The sequence below is a fragment of the Lepisosteus platostomus genome, chromosome 18, assembly GCF_059453375.1.
Source record: "Lepisosteus platostomus isolate fLepPlt1 chromosome 18, fLepPlt1.hap1, whole genome shotgun sequence".
NCBI classification, from domain to species: Eukaryota; Metazoa; Chordata; class Actinopteri; order Semionotiformes; family Lepisosteidae; genus Lepisosteus; species Lepisosteus platostomus.
The window spans coordinates 11231428-11245536 of NC_142628.1; the positions used below are offsets into that span (position 1 = coordinate 11231428).

The 14109-nt window shown below is 38.0% G+C and overlaps 2 protein-coding genes across 6 annotated transcripts in view; one reads left to right on the forward strand and one right to left on the reverse strand.

Annotated features, from left to right (window-relative positions):
* Positions 1–2085: 2085 nt before the first annotated feature.
* On the reverse strand, positions 2086–5356 carry slc35c1 (solute carrier family 35 member C1). Of its 3 annotated transcripts, none has more exons than XM_088611165.1 (3): positions 5222–5356; positions 3657–4174; positions 2086–2989 (listed from the first exon to the last, which is right to left on the reverse strand). In XM_088611165.1, the coding sequence occupies exons 2-3, from the start codon at positions 4141–4143 to the stop codon at positions 2427–2429; spliced, it is 1050 nt and encodes a 349-aa protein (XP_088467291.1). In that variant the 5' UTR covers positions 4144–4174; positions 5222–5356; the 3' UTR covers positions 2086–2426. The 3 variants fall into 3 exon arrangements, with proteins under 3 accessions (XP_088467291.1, XP_088467292.1, XP_088467290.1); XM_088611166.1 differs by lacking the exon at positions 5222–5356 and adding an exon at positions 4522–5059; XM_088611164.1 differs by lacking the exon at positions 5222–5356 and having other exon boundaries at positions 3657–5059.
* Positions 5357–14109, forward strand: part of LOC148645658 (uncharacterized) — a 52030-nt gene continuing 43277 nt past the window's right edge. For 2 of the 3 annotated variants that reach the window (XM_088611161.1, XM_088611163.1), the window contains exons 1-8: positions 5357–5426; positions 5970–6089; positions 6522–6627; positions 6980–7211; positions 7915–8056; positions 8187–8283; positions 11848–11930; positions 12162–12260. In XM_088611161.1, coding sequence (XP_088467287.1) covers positions 5976–6089; positions 6522–6627; positions 6980–7211; positions 7915–8056; positions 8187–8283; positions 11848–11930; positions 12162–12260 — 873 coding nt within the window. In that variant the 5' untranslated portion in view covers positions 5357–5426; positions 5970–5975. The remainder of the gene's footprint in view (positions 5427–5969; positions 6090–6521; positions 6628–6979; positions 7212–7914; positions 8057–8186; positions 8284–11847; positions 11931–12161; positions 12261–14109) is intronic. The other variant, XM_088611162.1, reaches the window with a different exon arrangement.

Below are 14109 nucleotides of genomic sequence, written 5' to 3' on the forward strand. Positions count from 1 at the left end.
TGTTTTACATACCGTAAATGTGCTCTAGCGAGCGGTCAAACCTAATAGGGTACCATTTTATCCAGAAATTTCTAAGCATAGTACTGTATACTTAAACTATGAGTAAGGTCATGGTTTCTTATTTGAAATTCAGCAACTCTACTATGACACCTAGCGATTTTATGTTACAGAAGCAGGCATCGTTTTGTACAAGTTACGACATAATATGACTTGACAAACCCTATTAAATACAATAAAAACAAGTCTTTTTTTTTACTGGGGTCATTCTAATTAACTATTTTCCAGTTATCATAAGGTTGCATCTCTGTACAAAGACTAGTACTTTCTTAATGTAAAACATAGAGTGTATTTCCCTTGGTAAAATACAGTATAATGTTGTGGGGAAGATACACAAATTAGACTATGGCCCTCAAGTTTTTTTAAATCAATAACTAAAATCCATCATAATATACAGCAATACTGTGTAAACAATCATTCAAAAGCAGAAAATAACAGACAAAATTATAACTGGTTTCTTTGTGGTTTCTATAATTATATACTCAGATTCTATATTCAATAATGACTAATTGAGGATTTGGGAATATGGAGCTTAAAATCAGAGCTGAATATTTTTTTCTGCAGAAATTAATATTATTCTCCTTAAATTATATGATTAAAGTGCAGTTTTGATCTGGACAGCTGCTTTTGCTCAAACTATGTTTATCGTTTTTGTATTTTGCCCATAGCAAAGCAGTCTAGAAAGAGTTCATGTGAGTGAAAGCCCCTTTATAGGATTTAAAAAAAGCATAAATACAGCTTAAAAACTACATGAAGCTCGTGAAACTTATTACTCATTAAAATAATCTTTTGGGATTCTGAATCACTATATACTGTATGCATATGTGCCTGGTGTGTCCAGTGTTACACATTTTAAATATTACTTCAGTGAAGTATGCTGGAAATTAATTTAAAACATACCATCACTAAAATGGGACAATACTTAGTTAAACAATTTAGCAAACTACCTTGGAAAGTTTTTTTTATCCAGTCCTCTATTTACATACTTGTGTAAGGTCTAGAATACCATCCATGCCTTGTCTAATGGTCTTTGAAATAATGTGTGGATATGACATCTTCGATTCTAGAAATTATGTTTCAGATTTAACACTGGTGCCTGTGCACTAAATCATGTCAGATGGGCAGAGTAGCAGTTTAGTCTGTAGTTTGTTAAAGGTGAAACCCATCATCCCCACAATGACATAGGCCAGTGTGAGATGCATTCAGTAAAGCACTGGCCACATTAACAGCAAAAGCCTTCAACCCCAATGTCTCATAAAGGAGACTCTGACATTCGGCACTGTTTGTTGAGATACATTGGGGACCTAATGATGGCAGTGTAAATTAACACATTGAATCGCAGTGATCTCACAGGGGCAGATACCAGGTTTTCCCAGGAGGACTGAAGCCCATCCAGGAAATCCAGGACTACAGGGATGCCATGTGGTCACCGAGGGGGGAACCAACAGGATCAGGTAGATGAAATGACAGTGCTGGGGTTCCACTAGCCAGGATAGCTGCAGTCACTCTCTCAACACCAGGGAGAACTTCTGTGAACTTGGCTGGGGGTTGGGCTCAGATCGAGGTCCGGGAGCACAGGAGGGAGAAGGCTGCCTGTAGGACTGGCTGGACGTGGGGCTCACCTTCATTTCCAGGGTTGCATCCTACACGTCTCCAACTGCTGAGGCCGTCAGAGAGAGGGCACCCCCATTCCTGCCAGGGATGGAGCCATGGGAGGTGTGAAGGCAGCAGGAACCACCTCCTGTCCAAGAGGGGCCTGGTGACTAAGTAACACACCGAGACCATCTGGCAGCCTCAGACCCACTTACCAGCTTCACCACTCCCTCCAACAAAGCAGCTGTGCACCATGCAGAGGGGCATCTGTGAGTATATATATACACAAAAGAGCCAGGAACGTGATACAAGGGGGCTCTGTTGGCAAAGATGATCAATGTCCTAATTAATTTTTTCTTTGTATTATGTTATGATGACGATTCATTTCAATCACTTGAGTAAAATAATGTACAATACAGCTCATACTTTTGAAGGTTTGTTTTAGATATTTGATTTATTACTTTGCTTGGACGTAAATATATCACACAAAGTCATTAAAATAAAGAGATATCTTACACACCACTTAAAATGTTCTTTATTTACAGACTTTTAAAGAAACTTAAAAAATATTTTTTCTTTAGCTAAAGTAATTTTACAACTACAAAAAAAAAACAGGTTTAAACAGTTCAGAAATCTTCTTTTTCATCCACAGTTTGATGCCAGGGCTTTTCCTACTTGCAGTCTGAGCATCAGTTGTACAATTCATAATAGAAAAGATCCAAAAAGCACTTTGGAGACTCATCACATTTTTGCTTATATGGCTCCTGGTCTGCACTCTAAATACCCGAGTCATTTTTGGCAGTAGTGCTTTTAGTCTGTGGGTCTTGCTGAAGTTTCTTCATTTCCAGTCCTTTGACCCAGGTATAGGCAAAAGAGCCAGCCAATACCATTAGGTTGCTAGTCCACCACAAAAGGCTCTTGGTATCCTCAGAGTAGATAACAGCCAAGACTGTCTGAGCACAAGCCTTTGCAGTGCCTGACACATTGTGTGTCAATGGACTTGTGAACTTAATCTGAAGGCCAGTGACATAGCCAATAGCAAAGCCGAAGACCCCTCCCAAGGTCATCATACCCCAAAAGTACCAGCTGTTTAATTTGTCGAAGTAGAAGAGCGTTTTAAATTCCCCAAAGACCAGAATGAGGGGAATGAACAGGAAGCAGGCGTTGACGTTGTTATAATAGGTTAGCTTCCATATGCTGCCATCCACGACCGGCATCACTTTCTTGGTATAGATGGCGTTGAGTGAAACGCACAGACTGGCAAGAACTCCAAACATAATTCCTGTCCAGGACAGTGACCCGGCTGCCCCTTCTTGATCCACACCTAACCAAAAGCCTCCTGTGCAGAAACAAGGAGAACAAAAAAAAAATAGGTTATAGGTTACCTTTGCCCTCCACATACAGTTTGAGCTTACAGTTTGAAGCACAGCTATGACATACAAGCCATTAATGTAGAACTGCTGCAAAATTTTAAAAAAAGCTTCCAGTGGTAGATGATGCTCACAACCTAGTTCTTGCACACAAAAGTTCTCCTGTTTAAAAACAACAACAACAAATATTTAAGCGTTCGTGGAAGATTTATAATCAAGCACCGTGTTACTTTTGTTTGATTTATGTAAAATTAATCAAATTCTATGTCTTTGTTGTCAAATTTACTGGACTTCCAAATACAATTGGAAAAGCAGGAATCATCCTGCAGAGCTTCAGCCAAGGGATTAATGCTGAACAGTAAGTTTATGATTTTATTAATCGAAAAAGGTTAAGGACAAATTATTTCAAGAGCACATCTTTGGTTAAAACACATTTTTATTAAAATCATTAGTTCAATGTCTGCGTGTTAATCACTTACAGTATATGAAGACTTGTTCCAAAGGAAGACAATAAGACTACCTGCAGAATCATTTACCATTACGGGACACTGTGTGTCTAACGTGACATCGCGCCTCCAGTAAAAGCAGGTGATAAAATAAAGAACGAAGAAAATAAATTAGAACAGCATACTGTACCTATTATGACTCCACAGCAGAGTAAGGCATAGGAAGACGTGGTTTGCTTGATAATTAAATAGGACATGAACACGTTGAACACAGTGGTCAGCGATCTCCCAACATTGTAGAATGCCACCCCGACATATTTCAAGCACAGGTTGTTGAATGTGATCATTCCGATGAACACAACAGACAAAGGCAGGATCTCTCTGGACATCTTGAGGTCGAGTTTGACAGACGGGAACTCCACAGACGTCGGACACAACCTGGACAGCAGACTCATACACCAGCAAAGCCCCACAGTCACGAAGCATTGGAAAAATGTCACGAACAGAGGGGCGTCCAGTTTTAAGGCAGGGCTGTCCAGAAGGTATTTATTTAGAAAAACCATGGTAATTGATATGAACCAATAAAGAGCAACCACTAAGGCTATTTTAATGGCTTTCAATAAGAAAGAATCCGTTTTTCCTTCTTGGTCCAAAGAATCGGACTCCATAAGGGCCATTTTCAAAATTTTCGAACGCTTCAACTGGGTCCTGTTCATGACAAAGCAAACAAGCACAAAATAAGCGAAACGTTTTACATGTGATGACTGTACGCGGTACCCACGACCTTTCACACGTACGAGTGCTCTTTTCCTTCCTTGTCAACTTCCTGAGTCCTCCCACCTACCAGCCTCAATGAAAACCAGGCGTTTCGAGTCCACAACCATGTAGGCGTGGTCGCAAACCTCTGTGAAAACACTTTAGCAAAAAAAAACCGTCACTCCACACACGAATCCTTACAACAAAGGCAGAAGAAATTCCAAACCCTGCCCCAACTATTAGCCCCGCAGTACGAAAAACCGGTTATCTTCCTTGTGTTGTGTTTCTTTTTACCACACCTTATATGGAACAAGTAGGTCCATTTCACGCGAAAATCATAAAAGAAACAGCGACACACGGAACGCGTCGGGCCGTGGAACCGAACACTCAAGGAAGATTCCACAGTCGAAACATTGCGTTCTGCAGCACGGAACTACCCTCTTCCCCATCCTTTCAAAATCGCACGCTCCCTAACCCCTGTCTGTTAATGCACACGTCAGACTAGAAATGCAGGGCCCTAGTCCCTCCTTCAGACGTCAAGATCCTGCTGTCTTAAAGCGCCAGCATGACTTAAAATGTGAAATATCGCCTCTACACCAGAGAAGAAGAAACGAACTCTTAAGCACCTGAACGTCTGAAATATGTACAGATTCACACGACACACATGGGTTACACACGCTCCCATGCTTAATTTCAGTCAAAAGCACGACTGGTATTAAAGTAGTAATTACAATAGACAGCAATGCTACTGTTAATGTACATACGTTTATAGTCAGTCAATACAGTATAGTCAATATATATATAGTCAATATGATTTCTAACCACGTTAAAAATTAACTAGCAACAGTAATAAAATCTTAAATTATAAAGGCTATGCTAATTGAACAACAACAACTACTACTACTACTACTACTACTACTACTACTACTACTACTACTACTACTAACTCTGAAACCCTGTCCTTCTGATCATCGATACCCGTGACAAAGTATGTTTTACCTTTTGTAAAAGGAAGCAGGAAGTATTTGCTCCGGACCTCGGTGCCTGCAAGTTCTTTATAAAGTATCCACGGTTTCCAGGTGACACTGTAGCCAATCAGAATCCGGGTAGGTATTTACTTTGAGAATTTACTTGGAGGGCGTAAGTTCACCTGTACGGAGCTGTAAACATATTATGATTCATTTCATGTTATAAAGTTCACAAGGTAGGTAGAAAATTACACAGTTTTAATTGTGTTAATTCACAGTGGACGTGTTGCACACTTTCAAAATTTATTTTTGGGATAAATGATGTCAAAGCGTTTACTCATGTTAAATCCAGTCCACTAGTAAAATGTTATAAATAATATAAAGTGGATAAATATACATGCATAATTTATTATATTGATCAAGTTACTATTCTCTTGTTAAAGGACCAGATTTACAGGTAATGCTTTTAATAGATTCGCATTTACCAATCTGATACATTCTGTTAATGTGATTCGAGATTAATTCTCGATGAGGGCATTTCAAGACACTAGTTTTTATCGATATAAGAAAATATAATTTATCTTCTTAAAACTATCAAATTAATCAGAAAAAGGTTTCAATTATATTTAAAGATACATCACGTTCAGACACAGAAGGAGGAAAATATAAAGTCACTTGTATGTATATATATTTACAGTATATATACAGTAGAACTATATTGTCTAGGGCTTTACTGCACTGAATGTACAGTAAATTTAAACTGTGTGCTGCTTTTACAGGTAGCCATGGAGAAAACACAGAGAAATCTGCCTTCTCAGCAGGAAGCCTTTCTGGAAAAGGATTATGAAAGCCAATTGGAGAAAATATTGGAACAGATAGAAGAGTACAACCATCCAATGGTTTGTAAACTGTGCATTTATAGAAAGCACATTCAATACTTGCTAAATTCTGATTTTCATTTATTAAATATACTTAAGGTATATTAATATACAGTACTGTATATATAGTAACTTAAATATGACTGAGTAATGGCAAAATGTAGATCACGTTTGTATAGATAGAATCACATAAAACTGCATCACGTAAGTGAATTAAAGGATAACCATGAGCACATAAATAAAACAGCTGCAACTTGTTACCTGATGATTAGTAGTCAAGTTGAAAGAAGCATCATGATCCTCCTATTAAAGCTGTGCATTTAAATACTGAGGTCCAATAAAACAATAGGTCTTGTAGAAGTCTTCATTGTTGAAAAGTGTTGTGAATCAGTCTGCATTTTTAAGTGAATGCAAGCTGATGTTCTGTTCATTGAAAAGCATTTTAAATTGCAGAGGTGCAGGATACTGGAGCAGCTGCTGATTCGCAGTCAGTTTTCTCAGATCCAGTTGCTGTGGACTATTCTCCAGCCAGTCTGTCACAGGGACTTCATGTACACCGGTAATTTACGGTTTCACACGTTTGTATTGTACATATTGTGGTGCTAGCTATAGTGGTGCTTTTCTTGAGTTTTCTGTTTCTGCAGTCACAATATTTTTCAGGAGCATGCAAATGAAAAGCGATGGGAGTGAATGTTCTACTCACGTGTTCTTCAAAGTTAACAGTGGGGTGGTGACACTTAATCTCACCTTCAGCTATAGACTCTGTAGAAACCCCTCAATGTTGATGCAATGTTTTACATGCATCAGTGTTAACAATGTACTCAGTGTTATTTTGCATAAGGAGAAATTCTTGAAAAGCGAAATTCTGTCTGGGAATGTCTTGTTATGTCTCTCCTTCGTCTTTTTTAAAGCTAGAATGGCTTTTCCTGAGTTCCAGCTGAGTCCCATCAGCACCGAGTTCAGCCGTAGGCTCAGCAGGTGGTTTAAAGGTGGGCGGATGGGTCGGCTTTTCCGGGTCCCCAGTGTCTTTCTGAGAGATCTGGATGACGTGAGGAGATTCACCTCGAACGGTCAACACACACAAGAGCAAACAGAGAGGCTGGGGACTGGTCCAGTGAAAGAGTACGAAGAACAGCGAATCAGGTACTATTCTCAACAGTATTAAAGACAGAAATAATAATAATAATAATAATAATAATAATAATACACTTATATAGCGCTTTTCTGGACACTCCACTCAAAGCGCTTTACATGTAATGGGAGACTCCCCTCCACCACCACCAATGTGCAGCCCCACCTGGATGATGCAACGGCAGCCATAGTGCGCCAGAACGCTCACCACACATCAGCTATCAGTGGGGAGGAGAGCAGAGTAATGTAGCCAATTCATAGAGGGGGATTATTAGGAGGCCATGATGGGGTAAAGGCCAGAAAGGCACAACGTCGTGGATAAAGCATACGAAACTGTAAAATATTCAAATCCACTAACATTATTCTAACATTTATTTTATGATTTATTTAAAGAAGTACAAAAATGTTAAATTAAAACAGCAGTTATCTTAAAAGTTAACACTATGGAAAATCAGCCTAAAATTGACTGGACTACAATAACACATATTCTTAAAATAGATATGAAATATATAAATAATCCCAACAAATTTTCACCAGCCTAAAGATCATAAGTCTATCTTAAATACTGTAGTTTTCTTCATTGTAGTATTTTTACATTCATCTTTCACCAGGCTGTGTTCCTACCCGACTGGGTTTCGGAGCATACATATAGATTTTCAACATATAAATCTGGATTTCATTTCATTTTTTAAAACATTTGTACTTCCATCCTCAGATTACCCAAATTATGTAGCCAGAAGGATTTTCTGAAAAACAGATCTGAACCCAAGCTAGATGCCCTTCCCTGCTGTGAAGACCTCCGCCTAGTACAGAGAACATTCATGCAGTCACAGGAGGTAAACCCTAGTCATGAGCAGGTAGCTTTGACTTTTGGATACTCTGTTAGTGAATAACAAAACTATAGTTTTGAAGTTGTAAGAAAGTAACAGATACTTCTTTTAATTTAGGTTCCATCACCTCTACAGTATTTTGAACTTATTGTTACAGATGATCTTTCTAAAAAAGGGGAAGAAAGTCTTACCTCGAAGAAGAGTTAGTCCCAAGCCTGGACAGATTATTGAAATGTATGAACATCAGTGGAATGGTATGCATCATTCTTCATCTTCAATATATTGGAAGTCTCTAATAGTCAGATTCCATGTGTTGCTTTATTCTTTACAATTTCAGAGATTGGTAAATCCTAATCTTTCCTGATTAAAATTTGTAGCATTATGTCGTGTTTTTACTGTGCTTTGGTGTGGATCATCACCAGCTGCTCTGGTTTTCTCCCACAGTCCAAAGACATACTGGTAAGTTAATTGGCTTTTGGGTGAATTGGCCATGATGTGAATGTGTGAGAGTCTGTGTCTGTGTCTATCCTGCGATGGACTAATGTCCTGTCCGGGTGTATTTCACCTTGAACTCATCGCTGGCTCCACCCCCCTCCCGACCCTGTATTGGTAAAGGGGTAAGAAAATGGATTTACCTAACACACACTTGTCACTGAGAACTAAAGCAGAGCACCCGTAGAAAACCTACACAAACAGAGTACTGTACATGCAGCATCTACAGATAGAGTGCCCAGGACCAGAATCGAGGACACAGTACACAAGAGCTTTTGGGTAACTTCCATTCCTCCATGGTCCTGGCCTTGACAGAAGCAGTGTTGCTTAATTTTAGCTCTAATGCTCATGAATCATACAAGTGCATAGACATTAGCCAGCATATGCCTTTGTCCACAAGATGACAGTGTTGCTCAACAGAAGTTTGTTCATCCTAAAACGGCAACGCTTTCATGTGGTTGGATTGCAAGGAAGCTAAAACAATACTCTGGAAATGATAAAAATGGCATATAGCTTAATTTAAATAAATTGGTGCTTCTCTGGTTCTCTGTAAATATACAGTACGTTTTTCCTGTTTCTCCCCACTGGAGAATAGTTAAAGATGTAAACCATAACATAATCAATATTAGATGAAGTGGTATTTGAAGTATTCTGAAATAAATTAATTGTGTCAACAGTAAAAATGGTATTTTAGGAAAGTAATGCATATTTTTGAATGTGCATATACAGTTCACAAGCTATTTCCCAGTGTATCCTTTGTTACTACATTATAGGTTTCACCCATCTGTCATTTAGATGACTGTATGATTGTAATATAATCTCATTGCTATTCTTTAGGTTTTATACAGTACAGGATATCACTATTCTGCCTGTGGTGGGATGTTCCTGTGGTCCAGAGTTGCCTAAATGAGTTTGGCATTGTAACTGGTGTTTGGGTCATGAAGCAGCAATAGTTTGCTGTGTGGGAGAGCATAAAAAAGGTGGAAGGATTTCAGAAAAAAATATGAAGTGAAAACTGTTCTCCTTTCCTTAACCTTTGAGTTTACAAGAGCCCGATTATTAGCCTTCTCTCCATCAAGATTGCCCTTGCTGTGAATTCAATTCAGAGTTTAATGAGGTGCGTAGCATCCCTCCTCAGCAAAAAAAAAAAATGGTTACCACTGTTGATATAAACAGCTTAGGAGTATATGATAGCATTATATTACCTTCTTGGAGGAGAAATCTCGCTTCAGGGAGCTTTCCAATCCAATTTTCTATTTTTCACCATACCTAACAGCATCACAATATAATAGAAGTCGCTCCCTGTAAAGTCTGCTGAGAGCTGACTGTAAACAGAATGGCTCATTGCGCGAAGAGGAATTTCCATTTTTATCATGACTCCATTCAAATCAGGAGGCGCAGCTCTTCAAATGGCATCTTTATTTTCTGTTGCACGTTCTGCTCAGCCGTACCCATGTGGAAAGAAAATCGTGCATTGGGGCTTTGCTAGACTGCTCTCTTTCAATCAGCAGAACTCCAAGTGCTCCAGTGCAGTAGTTACGCTGCATTTGCAATGAGCTCGATTAATTTAGGTTCCTTGGATTCAAAAATGCTTTGAAACAGAAGGTTTCTCTGTTACAGTACTTAGCCCCTTACTGCCTTACAGTCCTGCTGACTAACACACTCTCCTCAGTGATGCCAGTTTCTTCCATTAGGGCTTTGGAGCTGAAACTGAAACCATGGTTTTAATTAAACAACCATCCACAAAACAGAGCCGTGGCTCACATTATAGTGCTGAAGAATTGTTTGTCTTTGGAACGTGCTTGTGGTTTATTTTTAAATTGCTTCTCATCTGAGCTCTAGGTGTGTGATGTGTCTGAAATAAAAGGCCCTCATGAGAAAATGTGTTTATATCCCTAATTTATCTGAAAGAAGCCATGGAAATAATTGGTCTGTTACTCATTGTGTGACACCCCAGGGCTGTATAATCATAAGCTTACACGGACAATTAACTTATCTGTTCAACGAAAAAGATCCATACTTTCATGTTCTAATGTTGTTTCAGAGCCCTTTTGTTTTTGCAGAGGTACAGTAGATGTGTACTTCAGGATTAAAAAGACTGAAAAAGAATCACAGCTAACATTTTATCCTTCCTGTAGGTGAACAGGGACAAAATGCTAGAGGTAAAATGTTATTATAACACTCCACCAAACACATATAAACAAAGCTAAAGTATTTGCTTTGCTGTAGCTTATAGCAGTGCTGTTCAACTCCAGTCCTGGAGGTCTTCAGTGTCTGGTGGTTTTCACTTACTTCTGTTCTTAATGACATAATTGAGCTAATCTTTAGTTCAATTGGACCAAGTTAACACTTTTCAAAGGTCTTCCACTCCAAATGGTTTAAAAAGACCTTGGAAACCTGCTGGATTGTGTTTTTCAGGGAGTGGAGTGGTAAGTTTACGGCTTACAGGGGACAATTCTAACTCAGAGTAAAGGAAGGAGTGTAATCTTTGGAATCACTGTAACATCTTCAAAATCCAAACATCTAAAACCGAAGGACTGTAATCTGGGAAATCAGTGTAACATCTTCAACATCCAAACTTCTCAAGTAGTTTATCTATTGGCGGAAAGAATATCTTCTTGTACCATCGCTGGTAGGATGGGGCCAGAAAGCTACTGTACAGTATCAGATAAAAACTGCCCCTCAGATGTAGAGAAAGCATTCCTCCCTTATTAAACTACAGTAATTAGGAACTATACATCTGAGAGAGGAGTTGAATTCAGACAGCACTAATCCTATTTGGAAAATAGAATGACATTTTACTTGATTATACAATATGTGTACTTCTGTGTCCTCCTTTGTATGAGGTATGTGATTCATGCCTGTAATAACAAGTGCACTGGAGTGCATTTCTGTCTTCGCATTATATATTATCCAGTATCACAATATGCTTAACTGCCCAGTACCAAAGAGTTATAAATTTTATCTTAAAGCTCAGACAGTGTCTGTTCAGTTTTTTCACCCATTGATGCGGTGAAACTCCCATGTGCTTTGAGACCTGCCTTGCAACTGAATAGCTTTTATTCAGGACTGTCTCACATGCTGCGGAATTATGGCTTTCTTTCTTTTCCTCAGGAGCTGTTTCGGTGTCCTTTACTGGTTAATAGTGCAAATAAAACGAAACACTTTTATCTGAGTTTTAAATTCTCCCCTAATTAAAACAAATAATACATATAATGTCTGTTGCATATTTTAATATCCAGGTGAATGCTTTCTCATTCAGACACAAGATAAAGAACAAAATAAATCAATGACACTTACTGTAGGTATTTTTTGTTTCCTTCCAGATGCACAAAGGAATCACCTGCTCAAGAAACTATTACTGCTTTTGGATTTAAGGCAGCATTATTATATTTTGATATTTTTAACAGTAAGTGTCTATTCCTACTGGAGAGTGCCCTTTATTCTTCCTTAGTCTTGTAAAAGTACATAGGTAATACTTTTCTATTTGCAGTTAGCGATTTATGTTGCTAATTTTTTAGATATCGTGTCCTTTCATAAGTAAATCCGTAAGTATCATGTTCTTATTTCTCTATTTCTTCTCAAAGACAGCTTCATTTTTTATCAGTAACCCTAGTTTACGTCTTCTCTTTCTTTTTAGGTGAAGTGCTATCGGGATTTTATTGGTCTTCTTCCAAAGAAGCTGTCCCTAAAGATTTTGTCTTTTCTGTCTCCAAGAGAACTCCTCTTGACTAGCCAGGTACATGCCAAGCCAAATTCTGCTTGATTATTTGAAAAGACTTTTCTATAAAAATGCATTCAGTATTTAGGAACAAATAATTAATCCGAATTAATTAATTAGATTCATCCTAATTTGACAGATTGTTATTAAAAACTTATAAGGAAACCAGGGCGACACGGTGGTGCAGTGTTTATCATTGCTGTCTTGTATCTCTGGGGCCCTGGGTTCAGTTCCTGGGGTGATATTTGCGTGAGGTTTGTATGTTTCTCCCTGTGTTTGTGTCAGGTTCCAGTGGGTGCTCAGTTCTCCGACAGGAAATCCAAAGCCATGCTGTTAGGTTAATCGGCTTCTGGGGAAACTGGCCCTGGTGTGAGTGTGTGCGTTTGTGTCTGTGTGTGTCCTGTACAGTATCCTGCTTGCACCTCTTGCCTCCTGGAATAACTGGATAAAGCTAAGAATGGAAGGATGAATGTTATAAGTAAACTGGTCTAAATAGCATTTCTTTTTCCACAACTTTTTAAAGACAAGAAAAATGAATGGCTTTACATAGTTAGACTATCTTTCCAGTCCTTTTTTGCACTAAAAAACAATAGAGCTACATTTTAAGTGAGAACTGCTTCATATTCCTGCACTTAGTAGGTCTGATTTTTTTAATTAGCATCTTTATTAATTAATAACTTATTATTTAGCCAAATAAAACTAGCTTTGTTTCTTTAGTACATTACTCATAATTAGAAGTACAGTAGTCTTCAAATTGCTTCCTATCTCTTATCGTATCTATTAGAAACATCTACCTATAAAATTTACTTTTTGTGCATGGTGTAATTCCAGGCCTTACACAAAAGAAAGTCACTGAGTGATTTGACCACATTGGGCCGGTGTCCCATCCACGTCATAATCGCGCTATAAACCTTATGCTTTGTGACTGTTTCGGCTCTTGCTGATGGCAGCACGATTAAGGACGATGTTGCCACTGAAAATGGGTGGATGGATGTATTTGACCACATGGTGGCAGTGTGGGCCAGTGCTGGTTCTTTTAATATGAAATGTTCATAGCATTTTTATTCATTTGGAAACATTGTTTAACAGATTTGCTGATATTTTAAAATTGATTACAGTGACTGCAACAAGAAAAAAGAATTGAAATGTGGTATAAAAGTTAGACTTCAGTGAGATGTTGTATTTTTTTTTAAATGTAAATGAATTGAATCATTTTGATTTCATAAACAGGAAACGTTCCACAGTAACCACATTCAGCAATTCAATTCTTAAAACAAAAGCAATTCACATCTCATACTTCAAATTTTTTTCTTCCTTGAGGAAGGTCTTTCACTTGGAGATCTAACACTGAAATGTGATTTGATTCTTCGTGTATTACAGTAAGAGTCAAAGGACAGGGTTTTTAATTAAATAGCTTAAATAATGCATATAGGTTTTGAGGATGGCTGGAATAAGGCAGATTGATTTTACCAGAAGCATTCTATTTCAAATTAATTCATCATGTCCACCCAAAACCTTGTACAGCAATCTGTTCTAATGTGTTTAACCAGTGCAATTTGTTATAAGTTGATTGCATTTACATTAAAGCTAATTGTTTTCAAAAGATTTTTTTTACCATAATTGCATCTTCCAGCCAGGCTAGAACTTTTCCACATTACCTTCTTAATCTATTAAGGACAAATTGAGCTTCATATATTTTGCAACATTGGAATGTCAAATTCACAATCTAATTTACAATAGAGTAATGTAATATAATGTTGTGTTGTTGTCCAAGATGCTTCAGCAACTGCCTTGTCACAAAGCTTCAACTATCCAAAGGAAATGAGCGCTTTTCAACAAGTAAAGGTAGTTTAACTGATTACTGTGT